The 18,465-nt window shown below is 33.3% G+C and overlaps 1 protein-coding gene and 1 long non-coding RNA gene across 2 annotated transcripts; one reads left to right on the forward strand and one right to left on the reverse strand.

The window, feature by feature from the left end:
* Positions 1 to 2,421: 2,421 nt before the first annotated feature.
* LOC134264420 (uncharacterized) lies at positions 2,422 to 5,270 on the forward strand. Its single transcript, XR_009991517.1, has 5 exons — positions 2,422 to 2,502; positions 2,655 to 2,871; positions 3,223 to 3,313; positions 4,803 to 4,920; positions 5,077 to 5,270. It is a non-coding gene; the product is annotated as an uncharacterized LOC134264420 (long non-coding RNA).
* Positions 5,271 to 7,125: 1,855 nt separating this feature from the next.
* On the reverse strand, positions 7,126 to 17,593 carry LOC134264421 (eukaryotic translation initiation factor 3 subunit B-like). Its single transcript, XM_062746711.1, has 16 exons — positions 17,411 to 17,593; positions 16,706 to 16,833; positions 15,671 to 15,881; positions 14,155 to 14,283; positions 13,614 to 13,903; positions 13,360 to 13,426; positions 13,202 to 13,248; positions 12,390 to 12,630; positions 11,964 to 12,036; positions 10,324 to 10,443; positions 8,815 to 8,893; positions 8,564 to 8,702; positions 8,324 to 8,449; positions 8,078 to 8,155; positions 7,841 to 7,949; positions 7,126 to 7,609 (listed from the first exon to the last, which is right to left on the reverse strand). Exons 1-16 carry the CDS (start codon positions 17,591 to 17,593, stop codon positions 7,518 to 7,520), a joined length of 2,112 nt encoding a protein of 703 aa, XP_062602695.1. The 3' UTR covers positions 7,126 to 7,517.
* Between the last annotated feature and the right edge of the window lie 872 nt (positions 17,594 to 18,465).

The raw sequence follows: 18,465 nt of genomic DNA on the forward strand, positions 1-18,465 counted from the left end.
TATTGTAAAATAAATTGCGCAGGAAAAAACTTGTATGTTCTATACTTTTTCAATGGCGCCTAATTGGCGATACAGCTTTGTAGTTGTACGTGGTAGAAAAATTGAGTTAAAAATTTATTTTCAAAAATTTTCAAAAATTTTTATTTACATACAAAATTTTATCGAACAACATAAGTTATATGGCAAAAAACTCATTCTCATTAAAATATATACATGTTTTGCTTCCTTTTCAGTTTATAATGAAAGCATGACCTTGAACTTGGTCAAATGACCTTGGACCAAGATCACGACACACTATGAACAATCTTTGTATGCTGTATAGTAAATTCTAAGTTCTAACGTTCCTATAAGAAAGATATGGACTGGACATGTTTGCACAGACATACTGAGAGAGACAGAGATGATTCCTCTATACCCCCACCCCCAACTTTGTAATATTCTTTACACGTCGGACAGAGGGCACAGTAGATGACGTTTTCCAATTTACAGTTCATTGATGAGTTGGTTCGAATTTCCATTCCCGATTAAAGTTGGATTTTTATTTTATTATTTTAGTTGGACTATAAAAGATTTTATTCCATTTTAGAACAATCAGAAAACATGAAAAGCTTAGTTCAACCAAGTGACATAATAAATAGTTGACGACAAGCATCAAATCTTATTTTTTTTAAAAAAATGTTAACCAAGACCCGTTTTACTACACAAAAGAAAATTCCAAAAATGTGGACATCTGATCGGAATCTATGCGGAACGTGTACATATTTAGAAGAGGGGAATAAAATCCATCTTAATTAAATTAGGAATGCCTGTGGATTTGCCATCTAAAATAATTTCCAGGCTACTTTAGACTTCCGTGGCAGGCGAAGCCTGTTATGCATAAATTATCCCATGTTTCCCACTATCGTTGATGTCCCTGGCATACGTACTATACTAGCTAAATAGTGATTCCTTATATTTTCATTTCATTATGAAATAAAATTGTACATTTAGACTTTTAAAATGTAGACTAATAGATTGAAATTATACGAGGACTCCCATGCCAATTCCAATACTCAGTAGTCCTCGCCTACTGACGTCAAACACAAAAGCAGTCGCACGAGATTTACATGCGCATTTGGCCTCCTTAGCGTCAGACACAGAGACAGATGTGCACAAGAATTGTATGCATATTAGGCCTCCTTAGCTACCCATTGACCTAACTTTCAAAGAGTTATCACAGAGAACAAAATTAGAAATGGAAATATTTATACATCATTCTAGCATATACTGTAATTGCAATAAGTATATTGATCACTAAGCTCTATTTTATTTTCAGAAAATCTTGGTTATTGTTCATGAAGAAAAAAGGCCTTTGCATTATAGTGTGTCAGGTATAGATATTTATATACTGGTATGTACTATTCCTATTAAAATAATGTAGGTGCACAAATTTTCATGGGGATAAATGTTATTGATTTGTCATTTAGAATAGTTTCGCAGGCATTTAATTTCGTCCTTTTGTCGAAGTAACCCTATTCAATATATATAGTCATATAAAATTTTGTATAAGACTTAATTTCATTGATAATTGCCAGCAACAAAATAAATTAAATTTAATCCCCCATGAATATTTGTGCTTTTACTCTGTTGTAGCAAAGTCAAGAAAACCTGTGAATATACTTGCTGTATCTGTAGGAGCATTGAGAGCCAATTTTCCTCCACTGGGAGGGGACACTGAAGTATTTTGCCCGTGCCTTCCTAGATGGAGAAGTAGTATCTGTCAGCACCTAGATGGCGAAGCACCTTCAAAGCCGAACATTCCCTAAAACTGAAAAACGGGAAAGTACATACAAATTATTATGGCGCTAGTCTCCAGAAAATACGGAGTGGAAACTAAAATTTACTCAGTTGTAAGAATTCATTTTTTTAACCATTTTTTAAATAAAATGTTTTTCCATGTTTTGAATAGCGATGAAGAAATAGGTTTGTGTATGTGTGTCTGTCTTTTAGAGTTTGTATATTAGGGCGTTTATGTGTATTTAGTGCAAGGAAAGATATTCAACATTTTACTTGCAATTTAATTTGAAGGGTTAAAACCCGATTTGATTTCTGCCAGCCAATTTATATGTTGCTTTCTTTCATAAACTTATAACACCATTTTCAAATAACTGAGTTGAATTCTTGAAAACAATTATAAATTGCAATAGAATCTTGCAAAATAGTACTCGTTTATATTCTAAAATCAACATTAAGAATAATATAAAGCATCATATTAAGTTTGTAAACATTGTGTCTCTAGAGCATTAATCACTTCCGGTATCAACCATATAATTATTTCCCCCAGAAAATTTTTGAAATTGATGTTTACAAATAAACATTGATATATTTAGAATAGATCATAGAGACACACTGGAGATTGAATGAAAAAGAGGTGGCAAAAAAAAGAGTTCATTGTCAATGGCAGAGGTCGCTTCTGTGCCTCTACATGGAAGGCTATCCCTTGGACCTGTTCATATTCAACAGGTATGTTCATTTATGTTTTTAGTTTTTACAGCACAGCAAAACAGAAATTATTCAGTTAAAATTATGTTAGTTTTATGTTAGTTTTATATAAGGCTAACTCTTTTGAAATCAATGAATTAATTCGTAATTTTACACATGTTACAATTTTGCAGATTGGAGAACTGTCAAAAACAAGGGCCAGTGTTTGTAAAGAACTGCAGATTGTTATGGAGGGTCGTTCTGCCGTCTTGACCCTTTGGGGGAGAGAGAGAGAGAGAGAGCAGAACAATCCTCCATAATTTTAGGAGCACTTACAACATATGGAATATCAAAGCAAATGAATTTCGTGGCCAGAGGGCCTACAATTCAACACCATCAACAACATTTGAGGTAAATGAACTTACTTACTCATATGATCTGAAATTGTTTTAATTCTTCAAAAAACAAAAATAAGAACAGTAAAATCCCTACAGTTTTAATAAAGAGTTTTGGATATAAAAAGAATAACCATTGCAAAAGTCACACATTGACTCAGAAGTTAGAAAATGAGACATGTACCATTACTAAGAGGTTAAAACAACTTAAATTTGTTTTAATAAAAAATAACAAGAATACTTTTACCGGTAATCATCTAGATGATGAAACGATTATATTTCAGGACAGCTTAAAAGATTGTTTTAGCAATGAATTAATCTTGCATTTGTTGAAGTGTTTGATATACACACATGAAATTACTTGTAGATGGCTGAGGAAATTGCGGTAAAGGCTGACAATTTTGAGGGTGAAATTGAATCTGTCTCCTTTGAAAGGAAAATATATATAGTCTGAAAAGGTAACTGAAAACATCTTTATCATATTTAAGGAATGAAGCTTATTTAAAGTTATGTTATACGATATAACATAACTTGGGGCAGTTTATGCTTTATAAACCGCAAAGCGGTTTATAAAAAAGTATTAACTGCTCCAAGTTATGTTATATCGTATAACATATGTTGAAATAAGCTTCATTCCTTATAATTTAATTTCAGTGTAGACAATGAGACATTTTTCCTCCGGAAAAAGGCTCCAAATTGAGTATTATTTTAAAAGTAACGTCAAGCGGAGCAATACGTTTTTGACGTAACTCATTGTGACGTAGGCAAGTTAAAATATTATATGTTGCTCTGAATGATTCAGTCAATGAAATTGCTTGATACAAGTGAAATTAAATTATTAATCTTTAAAATATTAATACTTTCTTTTGGAGCTAAATTATAATTCGGATAAGATCATTCATAAAAATTTCAATAGCAACCTTTATCCAATTGTTAATTAAACATGAACTATCATGATAAGAACTGAAAAGACCCTTTTTCTACTATAAAGCTAGACATTTTACCATTTGTTTTTTAGCTCACCTGAGCCGAAGGCTCAAGTGAGCTTTTCTGATCACATTTTGTCCGAAGTCCGTCTGTCTGTAAACTTTTCACATTTTTAACTCCTTCTCAAGAAAACTGGGCCAATTTTAACCAAACTTAATACAAAGCATTCTTGAGTTTAGGGGAATTTAAATTGTTAAAATGAAGGGACATATCCCCTCGCAAGGGGAGATAATCAAGAAAAGACAAAAATAGGGTGGGGTCATTAAAAAATCTTCTAAGAACCACTGGGCCATGAAAGCTGAAACTTATGTGGAAGCATTCTGAGGTAGTGTAGATTCTTAATTGTTAAAATCATGACCCCCAGGGGTAGGGCATGGCCACAATAGAGAATCCAAGTTTTACATAGAAATATATTAAGGAAAAATCTTTAAAAATCATCTTCTCTGACAAGAACCACAGGGCCATAAAAGTTGACACCTAGGTGGAAGCATTCTGGGGTAGTGTAGATTCTAAATTGTTAAAATCATGACCCCCGGGGGTAGGGTGGGTCCACAATAGGGAATCCAAGTTTTATATAGAAATATATAGGAAAAATCTTCTTCTCAAGAACCAGTGGGCTAGGAAAGCTGAAAGTTAGGTGGAATCATCCTGGGGTAGTGTAGATTCTAAATTTTTAAAATCAAGACGGGGGGTGGGGGTAAGGGGCCACAAGAAATATAAGAAGAGTGGAAATCTGGTAAAGAACTGCGTCACCAAAGTTACTCAGGTGAGCCATGTGGCCCATGGGCCTCTTGTTTTCTAAAAAATTTATATTATCTAAGTATTTTCTATAGTTAACTAAATATGTATAGTATTGAATTATAATAAACTGTAGTAATTTTTTTGGTTTTTTTATAATAATTACATGCTATTTATGTTTCAAATTACATGTATTACCAAGTTTATAAATTTACTTTACAGTAATCTGGTAGAGATGTTGGGTGATATTGAACAAAGAGAATCCCTCTTCCCCAATAACAAAAATTGTCCAGGGAAAGAGAGTACAGGGGAGGGAAAGTAAAGGGGAGATCATGGAAATGTAAGAATTTTAAAGTTTTTACCTAAAACACTATAAAGATGTTTTTTTTTTTTTTTTAAAGAAAATGCACTTATTAAATTCATATATAAATACATCATAAGAAAAGCATCATTGAACTGAATTCTTTCTCATTCTGTATATTTCTTTCTATTCCAGCACAGTCAAACAAAATAAAAAGAAGTAGAAAAATGGATCATTTTTGTATATATTGATTTAATTCAAATTCTTCACATTGTGAATTATCCAGGCCCCAGGATGGATCATGAAAATCATAATCTTAATACAAAATCTTTATGTTGTAAAAAGTATAATTGTAGATGTCTTATATGTAGAGAGTTAAATATATTAAAAAAAAAAATAAAATTGATGTACTTCTTTGTTTCAAGATCAGTCGAAAATATCTATGAGAATGTACTCCTTTATAAAAGATATTTGCAGTTGACCCTGCATATATGACATTTGACCTTGCCCCTTTGCAAGATACGTTTGTTATTGCTACTCCTCCAAAACTGTAAACAATAGAAGTTTGAAACCTTCACCAATGTCTTTGACTAATTGAGGAGACTCCACTCTATTCATTGCAAAAGGATTCGTAAACCCCTTCAATGAGTTATTGCCCCTGAAAGTTTTTAAATTTTACAAAAAATTAAAAACTTTTTAAATGAGAAGTGGTAGAGACACGGGACTAACAGCATAAGATTCATTGACCTTTGACATTTATGCAAAGGTCAAGGCCATTCCAAAAATGAGAAATTCAGCTCTTTTTATATCTTTTGTCTTTCTAACTTACACTATCTGTCTTTGCATCTTTAATATGTACAGTTACTCTTAAAACTATTTCAGAGAATTTATTCTCCTAAGATTGACCCTCTTAAAAGTTATTGCCACTTGTGTGGAAAACCTTTTTATCAATATTCCTTCGTAACTGTAAATGATAGAGACATGAAACCTTTACTAGTGTCTTTTAGGGTTTTTAGACACAACTTTAAATTTTCAATACAAAAGGATTTGATGACCCTTATACTTCTTTTTCATGAAATTTAATTTTTATAAAGAGTTAAATATCAAACAAAATTGAAATTCAAAGGTTGTGGAAAAACCTCTAATTGTTCTGAGAACAAAGTCTCCTAGTTAATATTGATATTCTGACCTTTCCTCTTTGGGAAAATGAACTTCTTTTATACAGACTGTAACCTTGGCTATAACTTTTAAACAGCTGGTGCTATGGCTTTTACATTTCATGTCTATTCACAGTGACCTGAGGCCTGTTCAACAGATAGAGCGCTCGCAAACATTTCTATTGGAGGTACAATTGCATAAGGAATTTTGGCAAGCGCTTGCGAATGTTCGTTCTGTTGAACAGGCCTCGGATATCCCCCTGCATGCTATCAATTTTCACCCAATGGTCTTGGGAGTTTGACCCATTTTAAACAACATTGTTTTAAATAGTAGGTACCGCATCTTTCCTATTTCACATGTATACTCAACAAAAAAAGAAACGCATGTTGATTTACTCATCCAAGAAATTTTTAAAGTATATATGGAACAACTATTTTGTACATCATTGGATACCTGTGACCTTTTTAAAGGACAACATGCAGTTTTAAAACCCAAGTGTTGAATTATCTCCCTTGATTAAACGTGTTTATAAAAGTAGTGTTTTTCAAGATTTCTTCTAAATCGGATGTCTATTTTCGTTGATATTTTGGATTTAGAGAAACCATTCACACTCCTATTAAACCCATATTTAAGATTTGATTGCAGTGTTGATGCTGCAATGCCACGCCGAAACAAAGATGAACACAACCAGGCTAACAATGATACTAAATGGAGCTACGCAACAGAAAGTTGCAACTGCATTTGGAATACATGAATGGGCTTTGCAACCGTTAAACTAACGTCGGAAGACCAAGAATTGACCGTTCTCAGGTAACCACACCCAGGCAAGACCGTCAGACCCCCCCCTTTCAGCACCTCATGCAATTCATAACTTGCTGTAAAAACTGCTGCTAAACAAGGACATCAGTGTTTTACGAACAAATCTTGTTTTGTTTTTTTTTTGATAATCCATCGTTTGATGTTGAACCACATTAGGATACCTAAAGGTTCTAGATATATAAGGATGCTTGTAAATTTATTTAACAGACTACCTCAATCAGTGTATAAAATTAGCTCTAAATGAAATATACAACTATAAAACATATATTCAAATGTAAGCCATGCTTTATTGAGATAAATACTGGACAGATCAAAGTATGATGTAGAAAACCAGCAAAAACTGGAATAAATACTACGGAGTCTAAACATAACCGATAAGGAATAGGAAAATACCCAGAAAAGTGTCCAAATAAAATAGATAGCGGAACAAAAACCACTAAACATAACAAACAAAGCACATATGCAGGCAGCACTTGGTGATCATAAAAATATATACAAATAAAACTCGCCCTCATTATAAACAGCGAGTGATAATTCCTATAATTAACGTCAGTGTCTTGACAATTATATATAAATCAGATATTAATATGGCGCTATCCAAACTCTCAAGATGACTGCTGATTGGCTGACAGTGGTAAAATCGGCGATCTGATTGGTTACTACTCCTCCACCACGATTTCTTCAACTTTCAGCAAGAACTCTACAATCTCCTCATCATTTTCCTCATCCTCCAGTGTGTCCGTGTCCACACCTGTCATCATGTAAGCAATTATTAACAATAGTTAATGTATTAAATTTTCTTTCGATTACATTTATTTTTCATTTTTAAATGCTTTCTCCAGTCTCTAAAAAAAATTTACATCGATTCTAATCATTCTTATTCTGGAATATTTGACATTTAATTGTTGGTAAAATTGAAATCATTACTATTTATTTGGGGTGGTGGAGGTGTTAGGATTAAATGAACTAGTTTATTACTAACCTCCTCTTAGCTCCAGTCTCCTGTATTTCATCCTCTCCCATTCCGCCACACATTGTTCTCGGAAATGCTTATAATCACTCATTAATTCGCTTCTCTTCTCAAGAATTTCCTAGAAAACATTTTAAACACAATTAAAAGTTATAATCAAACTTTTTTTAATAGTACAAGAATATAGCGAATTTATGGCATGCAAAGAAACAGTCTGGGAAATACTTATTTGGAGAAGTGGGAACTTACAGTAGAAACATTGGACTGTCTCAATCTGTCCATGGCTTCAAACTGCTCCGTGTACTTCTTCATATTCTTCTTAATGGCCTTTAAAGGAAAACAATTGTGTAAGTGTCAAAGTTAAAGCTTACTCTAATCTGTTCAACAGAAAAGTTTAAGAGTTATAGCTTACTGGAATCTGCTCAACAGAGAGCTATCAAGTTCAAATGTAATGGAATCTGTGCACCAGCTAATTTTACATCAGTTATAACTTACTCTGATCTGTTCAACAGACAGTAGGCTGGGAGGGCGTGGTCGCCATAGTAACTGACAGAACCTCTCCAGCTGGATCTTCTGCAGCAGACGTCCTTGGAAAGACCAGATCCAGTAGGCATTGTCCACCTATAAAGAGAAAAATTTTAGTTATTTGAAAAGAAAGTTACTAGACATGACTTCCAACATGTCATTTTTATCATGTGAATTTCACCTTTCCCCCTTTCTCTGATATTAACTTACTTTGTGTCCCCACCAGCTGACAGCAGACACCACATATCTCCCTGTGGGATCCCACTCCACATCCGTCGCCATAAAATGTTCGGTCTGAGCCATCACGGTGACGTCAGATGCATCCACAAACTCCAATACCCCATTCATACTGCAAACAACATGACAGGGCATTAGATTATCAATTTTCTTTGGAGCATTCTAATAATATAAGTTGCTTTAATGGTTATATTTACATTACAAATTTATTTTTTCAAACTTACTTGCGCAATCCTGCTAGAACAATAAATTGACCTGTTGGACTCCAGAACAGGTGGTTTGCTTGCCTTCTTTCCAAAGTTTCTGCAAAAAATAGTTGCAGTATAATGTCTTGTAAAGTGATAAACATAACAAGCGATGTTTGTAAAACACTTATGCCCCCCTCCCCCAAATTGGAATTTTTCTAAGTCCAAAAGGGCGTAACTCTGTCAAAAATGGTGCAATTGTACCCAAAACAGAACTTGATCAAGATATTTATCTGATAAATCTGTATATCAAACTTCATCTCAGTATGTGCAACCTCTGGGAAGAAAATGAACGGAAACTGCAAATAATTAGAATTTTTCTAAGTCTAAGGGACAAAACTCTAAGAAAAATGATGCGATCGTACCCAGAACAGAACTTGACCTACATATACCTCTGATAAATCTGTACGCTAGATTTCATTTCAGTATGTGAACGGTTGCAAAGAAAATGAACCGAAATTGCAAATAATTGAAATTTTTCTAAGTCCAAGGGGCATAACTCTGTCAAAAATGGTGCGATTGTACCCAAAAAGGAACTTGGCCTAGATATTCATGTGTTATATCTGTATACCAAATTTCATTTCAGTATGTGCATCGGTTGTGAAGAAAATGAACGGAAACTAGTGGACTGACAGACCGACAGACAGCAGCAAAGCAATATGCCCTCCCTTCTTCGATGGGGGGGCATAAAAATGGTGCAATCGTACCCAAAACAAAACTTGACCTAGATATTCATCTGATATATCTGTATACCAAATTTCATTTCAGTTTGTGCAACGGTTGCGAAGAAAATGAACAGAAACTGCAAATAATTGGAATTTTTTTAAGTCCAAGGGGCATAACTCTGTCAAAAATGGTGCGATCGTACCCTTAACAGAACTTGACCTAAGTATTCATCTGATATATTTGTATACTAAACTTCATTTCAGTATGTGCAACGGTTGTGAAGGAAATGAACGGAAACTAAGTGGACTGACCAACAGACAGCAGCAAAGCCATATGCCCTCCCTTCTTCGAAGGGGGGGCATAAAAAGTGGCATAAATTTCTGAAGGAATGGCAAAAAGGTTGGGTTAAAAAATCAAAGATCATTGACAATTTCTTAACATTTTAGAAAATTGAAATTTGCATTACTTGCAACCAAAAAATACAGTATATGTGGAAATTTTAGTGAGACGCAAATTTAGCGATTTTACCTTAAAAGTTGGTAATTTATTTTTAGCGAGATGTATTTTTAGCGATTTTTAAAAAGCTCACTAAAGAATCTATTACAAATAAACCGATATTAATAATTAGCGATATTAATATTTAGCGATCTTGGCACCCTCGCTAATAATGCCAAAATTAAGTCCTCATTAAAAATTCTACTTATACGGTATACCATTCCAAATTACTAATCTTCTAGTTTGCATTTTTATAAGTATAAAGTATACTTAAAAGAGCATGTAAATGTAAATTCTAATATGATCAGATCAGATGTTTCAACTTACTGATTATTTCTACTTTTCCTGGCCTTATCTGGTAGAAGGAAACAGAAATCCTTGGAGATTCACCATGAATAAATGCAAAACGACTTCCTACGGGCTCCCAAGCAAAGGCAATCACATTTTCTGCCAAAGAGATTATCAAAGTGGGTTATAATCAGACTTAATATCAAATGAAGAGTTCAAAGATCAAAATCACCATGCTTTATACTTCCGTAGTTGGGGGGAATATAATACGCACTTTTTTCCTAAAATAAATTTCTGTGAGAAAGGGATGCGTATTTTACATCACAATGGGATTTTGGTAAGTTTTTCTTTCAGGTGAAACGACTATCATACGTACATACCGTAGTATTACCAAGAGACTTATGCAACTTCTTTTGTTTATCGTCATATTTTAAACTTTGGAAAGTTATTGTTGGGAGGTATGTTTGTTAGAAATAACACTTTCATAATATTTTGATACTAAAATGACATGAAAAAGCAAGTTAAAATTAATTTGAGCTCCATGTTTATCGTCTCTGTGTAGGCCGCCATTACCGATGCTATTTTAAGACGTTAACACATTCCTTTGTCACGTGCTTCCGTAATCATAGTACATATGCACCTTATTTGTCTGACAAAGTAATAAGTCATTTTTTTTTATGAAATACAACAAAATAAAAATTTTATTTTAGTTTTTAAATAACTCAGTGAAAATTCACTGCAACACAAACACCCCTTTATACATCCCATTGAAGGGAAGCCAATGTCGTGACACACATGCGCTGGTCACTTGATAATTACCTCTCAACACCCCTCCAGGCAATTAATTGTCTACCGACTCCAAAGCAATGTTTTTACAGTTATAGCAATGATTATTTTCACTGTCCTTTTAATTGCTTTGATTATTTTCTTTCTTAAAAAGCGAGGGTCGGTTTGTAACCTTTCGTATGTGTGAGCGTGTGTTGTTTACGACACATTAAACAATTAAACACTTGTTAAATGTAATTTTACCTTATCTTATACTTATCGAACCCTTTTTTAAATAATTGAGAGTTAACAAATTAAATATGAAGTATGCTAAAACTTAAGTGTTATCATTTATTCATGCTCTGTAGAAAATAAAATATCCGCACGATTCAGAAGAGGAAAATCATAGTCTTCTTAATTTTTAAAATACTTTGATGTTTCAATTTCGTTTTTCCATGATGACCTAGAACCAAAATTTAATATGAACTGTTAAAACTTGCAACAATATCTCATGCTTTGTTGATATAAAATTATTTCACCAAAGAATTATATGGCGATGTATTATTTCAAAATCACCGTATGCTTAAAAAATAAATTCTCTTAACACTTTTACGCAACATTATCTTGTGCTTTGTTGAAGTTAATGAATAAATAATTTTCTTCATATTGCCGCGATATGGAAATTGCAGATTAAGAAAAAATTATAAAATTTTTTTTTTTTGACACTTTAATCTTCGCGCCGATTTTCGTTACAAATTACCGCGATTTTCAAAGTTCAGAACATCGTTTGGTAAAATTTTCTGTTGCGTATAATACATCCGAACTGCGTTTTTTTCCCTAGTTCCAGACGCAAAAAGGGGGGTGCGTATTTTACATCAATGCGTATTATATTCGGCCAAATACGGTATTCTTACCTTTGACTTCCACTTTATCTACTGGAATCTGTTTTTCTCGGATTCTAAACAGCTCAAAATTATAGTACAATCCCTGCAATTATTAATCACATCGTAAGAATACATTACATTGTCAGAATCATCATTAGGATACATTACTGTACACCAACTTTTATTCGCAAGCAAGAAAAATCTGCGAGTTTTATCCTTTCACTCACGAATATTTCTTGTCGTGAACCAATTATTCATTTGTGTAAAATGTTGGCTTGTTCACGAAAATTAATAGTGGCAGATGGATTCCAAACTTTAGAATTATGAATAAAAGATGTCACAAATAATAGCTGGTTTACAGCACTGTGTAAAAATTAGGAAATTTGTTGACCTTTTACAAAAAATTCCTTTTTTGTTCTGTTGCTTTATTATCTAAACTGTTTCAAAGATACTCACACTGTACTTGAACTGGTCTTTCTCGTCAATCTTTTTGGCCTTGGAGTAACGGTCGACCTTGACACACAGGTAATCCCCATTCTTCTGCCAGTGCATCTTACAGTCAGCCACGTTAAACAGGTTCTTGATACAGAGCTCCTGACGACTTGGCATCTGGATCAGGGTGACTCTGGCTGGCACGTTCTGCTGCTCTGGAACCCAGTAGGCGATTATATTGTCAGAAGGGGACCAGGTAAAATCTCTGAAAAAATATAGAAAATTGTCAGGCTTGTTTCAGAAAACATTAATTTCTTTACAAAAATGTAAATTGGACCAGTATTTACAATGTATCATCATACTATCATGACTCTTATTAATGGACTTTTACCAGAAGCACTGACTTTCACAGTTGACGGTTTACTTGACATTTAAACCTGTATCATGTAAGGAGGTATGGAATTGATAATAGATAAGAACACCTTTCTAGTGGTCATAGGTAGTGCCTGTAAGGGGCACTAACATGTGAAGACCGGGAGTTGAGGGTAGGGTGGTTGACGTTTTCTTTAAGGACAACCAATTTACGCTTTGAAATACCCCATTACTTTTGTCTTGTTTTGGAAAAAATACTTAAAATTTGATAATTTCATCGAGATTGAGTAGCACGCAGTGTAAGGTGTACGTCTACACTCGTCAGATCTCTACAGTGAAATACATTGGCCTGATTAGCGATCTGCTCCTTATATACGGTTTGTAGGGATAGAGTTGAAGAACTGGAAATATCGTACTATGCCTATTTACGAGTAGTGTTCAGCTTTAAGGATGTTTTATCTTACCTTAGTCCAGTTATTTTCAAACTCTTCTTTTCTAGCAATCCCATCGACTGAAAAATACATGGAATACATTAACTCATTTCAAGATTCTAACTTCAAAGACTGTTCTGTTTCAAATGCGTTAAGTATCTGTCTGAATTAGGTAGTATAAATGAACTTACAGGTGTTTCATAAACACTGAGTGTATCTGGAGTAATTCTTCCAAAGTAGGTACCATCATGATTCCACCTGAGTGAATCAACAAATTATTGCTATAAAGTCATCTCATTTATAAAATACTCTTCAAGTAATATTTCTTCACTTTTTTAAACATTTAAAAGCCTGTATTTATTCAGTAATGCCAGTATGTATAGTTTATTTGGTAATTTATGGCAAATAAATGACTGAAAAGCTGATAGCTGACAAGTATACTGACTTGAGTATTGGCCAGGTGGACTGTGTCTCGCAATGAAATCCTCTCTTCTTCATGCCCGTCCTGATGTCCCAGATGATGATCTGCTGCTGGTCCTCCTGACTGGACAGAATCGGGCTGAAGGTCACCATGTAGCGCTCACACGGGGAGAAATCAATCAGCTGAACCCCGGGGTGGCTGAACCTCATGATCTGTTCAAACTTCTCCCCTCCCCACAGGGCTATACCCTTAGCATGAAATGTGGCCAGGTAGGTACCTTGTGGTGACCAGCGAATGTAGGTCTCTGTCCATCTCTACAAAATAATTACACTTTGAATTATTCAAAAGGTTCCCAAGTGAATAGAATGAAATATTGTACCCAATGACTGATATATTGTCATTTTAAGTTCTTAAGTGGTTCCTTAGTTTTAAAGATACTAGAATATATGAGTGAATTAGAGTAGAAGAAACATATTTTTTAATATCTCTAAGCATAATTTTTATAATAAGTTTAATTAACAAATTTTAACAATCAACCCAGCTTTAATTAAAATGAAAAACATACTGCTCTTTCTTCCACCAGCACAGGTTCCCTGGTAGTGTTTCTAAATATAGCTGTTCTCTCTCCTCCATCATAAATAACACTGAACTGATCAAAGCAATCAGGATCTTGAAGGAAGTAACGTAAGTTACCCTATAAATAAATAAAAAGTCAGGGTACTGGAGTCATTCTTTTTAATATAATTAAAGTTTAAAGTTCTCACTATCAATATTAATCATGCATAAATTATTATGAATTAAAATCAAAATTAATTTAAATAAATTATCTTCCCTTTTTCCTGATCATTGCTAGGGCTGTGTATTGAGCCAAAAATTTCGATACGATACGAATACAATATTTTTTAAAGCGATATGCGATATATTGGATTCTAGAACAAGCCCATCAGAAAAGGCTTCTAAGTCATTTTAATGCATAAATTTCATAACAATTAAGTGTTTTATTACCCATTTTAAAGTTCTTGTCTCATTGTCATTACAAATAATACTTAAAATCAAATTTTTAATGACAGTAAAATCAACATGTTAAAAATAAAATTCTCTTTGTATTTTGTAATAATTATAAAAACTGTGTTATTTCCTTACAAATTATATAATTATTGAACAGTTTTAATTCAAAAAAGTGAAATATAATCTTTGGTGATTGAAATTCCCATCTTTTTAACAGAATTAGAAGAAAAACTGTCTGTCCGATACGTATTGGAAGTTATTTTTCGATACAATATTTTTCTTGAATATCGATACGTATCGATATATCGATATATTGATACAGCCCTAATCATTGCACAAGCTCATTTAGAATAAAATCAAATTCATTTTGTTTTCATCTTAAATCATTAAATACACTGGAAATATATTTTATATGAGGCACAAAACACTTGATTGGGTGATCGTAAATAATTTAATGAGATATCTGCATGTATTTACCATAAATGGAGGAATAGAGGAAATTCGGATTAGGAAAAAACGATCATTTTAGAACTACAAAACAGATAAGATTATGGAGATTTATTGTCAATAGGAGCATGTTGTCTGGAAAATTTAACTGGTTGGGAATTTTATATCAAAAAGAAGTGAAAATACTGATTGTGCTTGCCATGTTGTATTGTGTGTGTAGTTATATTTTTTACTAGCCCGACGGGCTACCTCCTTGTAGAAAACAACTAGCCCGATCCCAAAAATGGTAGCCCTGGGCGTCGGGAGATGCTAATTGGTCACCCCTGGTACATAAGAACAGTTACAAGGGCATCTTGTAAAACTTCACAGACTGCTTCAAAGTACAAACAAACTAACTAAATCCCGCGCTTCTGTCATACAAATTTCCAAGTCTTTTATGCGTTTTGTGTAAAAAGTCGAGAAAAAAAAAATTGTATTCGGATATTTTCGCGCGCAAATTTTATTTTTATAATATTATAATTTGGATTTGTTAAAAATAGAGGCGGCGAATCTGACGAACTATATTAGAAATTGGTATGGCCTTAGCGAGGAGATGCTCCCCTTTGGGTGCCCTTGTTTTCCATCACCCCTCCTCCCCTCTCCATGTTATAAGGATACCCTCTCTCTCTTGTAGACATTTCAAGATCATTGACACCCCCCTCCCTTTCTGTGTAAAGGATACCCTCTCTCTCCTGCAGTATCTGTTCCTGTTGGTTGACCATCTGTATCACCTGTTTCTCGTACTCCCTCCTCTCTGTCTGTAGCTGTCCCAGTACAGCCTCCTTCTCATCCCCCATTCTGTAATGTCAAACAAATAATTAAAAACTTCATACCACAAAAGCTATAAATGGACAATTACAAATCATGTATATTCTACATTCATAAGCAACCCAGTTTTTCAGTTTTCTCTCTACAAGTTTACAAATCTTCATCATGTTCTAAATCATTAAAATTGTGTTAAGGAGAATGGGGAGTCAGCAAATTAACCATCAGATATAACTTAATTTTTAAGATATAATATCTTAAGCTGTCAACTATCATTTGGCAAAGAAAAATTTCATACTCTTTAGTTTTAAAATTTCATCATTTTTGTATATCTTTATGAGGGCTGGGACGATATATCGAGATATTGATATATCAAGATATCTGTGAGGACCAATCTAATTAAAATCAGACTTCTTAGATCTGCGCCGTATACACTCTGCATAAGAAGATCTGATGATACGCATATCGATACATATGAAGAAATATCAAAATATTGCCAAAAAAAATCTGACTTCTGTTTTTCTTTCTTTAACATTTGGGGTTTAAATATAGATATGAAATAAACTATAATTAAAAACACTTGAGTAAAAAAAAATTTGTTTTACAACATATAAACAACTATTTTGAATAAATTTTTCGGTAATTTGCTTATCTTTCAATGCAAAAAAAGATTTTATTAGCAATTAAACATATCATGATACTTTTCGTATTGTGACTCAAATATCATGATACGTATCAAGATAGAAAAAGTTGTATCGTCCTTGCCCTAATCTTTATATGGAGCTCTTCTTCTAAAGGAGATTAATTAAGTCCAAAAATGGCCACAACCACCCAGCCCTCTTAAAACTCAAACATACTTGGCTAATTCCTTTATGAGGTTAGCGACACGCTTCTTGTCATCTGCACACAGGTCTTTCAGCGACACTTTCTTCAGATTTCCTCGGAAGTGCTTGTGAGGCTGTTCGTGAAGACTCTCAACTGTTAACTAAAATAAAATTCACATAATCACACACCTGGTTTTTTTTTTCAATTGTTTACTGACCACTGTTCCAGGAAAAATCCTTGATTCAATGACTTAAATTAATGAGCATACCTGTCACATCCCAAATATTCATTAAATGTCAATGCAATGCAGATCAATCCAAAGATTGTTTATGGTTAAAAATAAATAAACAATATTTATGATTATTAATGAAAAATTCCATATTATCCAAAACCCTGAAAAATCTGCCAATATGAAGTAATAAACATGATTGTATCCATGAATTAAAATATCTAACTTAAATTCCTTTTATTTTTCAATATGACGTTCTTGGATTATAGATATCTTAGAAGATACAGTGTCTTTAAATTTGATGAGTCTTTAATATCAAGGTTAAAATAAAACATATGTTTTATTAAAAGAGTGTGCTAGAGGGCTTAAATAGGCTTTGCCTGCTGCCTAATGCCATTCACTTTAATTTGTGAAAAAAAATTGTGTAAATAAAAAATAATTTTTCAAACAAAATACCACTTATTTAGAATAAATGGTTATTTGCCTTTAGAATACATGTGTAACTTACATCTTGTGTAATTGTGGTGGCATCAGCTGACAAGTTCATGACCTTCACTGGAGACTTCACAGGTATTGTGGCCTTGACCTCTGTGGTTTTCCGACCTGATTTCACCTGACTTGACCTCATTTTCTTTGGTCTGGTTGGACGACGATTACCAGGTGCAGTCACTCCTAAAACATCAGAGTACATCTTAATTCATAGTTTTTGAGATTGATTCTATTATGTGTAACCTGTTAGGCCAAAGTGAAATTTGGTTTGGATCCCCTTTGCAATTCCTATTAAAAACTTTTCAAAAGGCAGCTGTGATTTAAAATAGTTTCTAATTTCTTTGAATGAACAACAAAGCAATGCATTAATTCTAGCATAAGCACTTGGAATTTTAAATTCTAAAAACTATAATAAAATATTCTTAAAAACTTTTTTTAAGCTGCAGAGAGAAAAACGAGTTTTAATTTATGGCATAATGGATAGCATTGAATGTAATTTCAGCAAAATGTAGATTAAAATTCAAGATGAACTGATAAGCAAACTGTGTAAACACTTCAGTTCATTTTGATTTTTATCTTTTTATATCAAAATGACTGATTTACAAAATTTAAACACTAGTAAGCCTATGTGAGTCTTTCTAAATGTACTGAACAAATATTCAATTTCATTTTCTGAATCAGTAATAAGTCATGATAAAATTAAACAATTTTTTGGCAAATGGGCAAGCTGACATGCAATATTAAAGACCCAATTTTTTTACCGTACGGTTACCTGAGGAGGGGGAGTGGTCGAAGCAACAGTGGTGTTATTTACCTGGAGACCCCCAATACCCAAGATGTCAAAAATCTATATACACGTAGCATTACACAGGAAGTCTGTGTCTGGGGATCAGGGTCAACATTTCGTGTTTCGTGTCTAAATTAGAGTGAAACTACTTGAAATAACTGAAATATTTCAATATAAAATTTATTTATTTATACTACAGATGTACTATCAGAGAAAAAAAAATTATAAAGAAACATCGTTTTTATATATATTAATAAATGAAAAATTAACGAAAAGAACACAGAGTA

The sequence above is a fragment of the Saccostrea cucullata genome, unplaced genomic scaffold (genome assembly GCF_032062105.1).
Source record: "Saccostrea cucullata isolate Sc308-1 unplaced genomic scaffold, CSIRO_AGI_Scuc_v1 ctg9936, whole genome shotgun sequence".
Taxonomy (NCBI): Eukaryota; Metazoa; Mollusca; class Bivalvia; order Ostreida; family Ostreidae; genus Saccostrea; species Saccostrea cuccullata.

Coding starts and splice junctions, on each gene's coding strand:
- LOC134264421 (XM_062746711.1), bottom strand. CDS start 17,593: ATGTACTCTGATGTTTTAGGAGTGACTGCACCTGGTAATCGTCGTCCA. Junction 12,631..13,201: donor TTGAAAATAACTGGACTAAG/GTAAGATAAAAC, acceptor ATATTTTTTCAG/AGATTTTACCTGGTCCCCTT. Junction 7,610..7,840: donor GAGACTGGAGCTAAGAGGAG/GTTAGTAATAAA, acceptor ACATGATGACAG/GTGTGGACACGGACACACTG.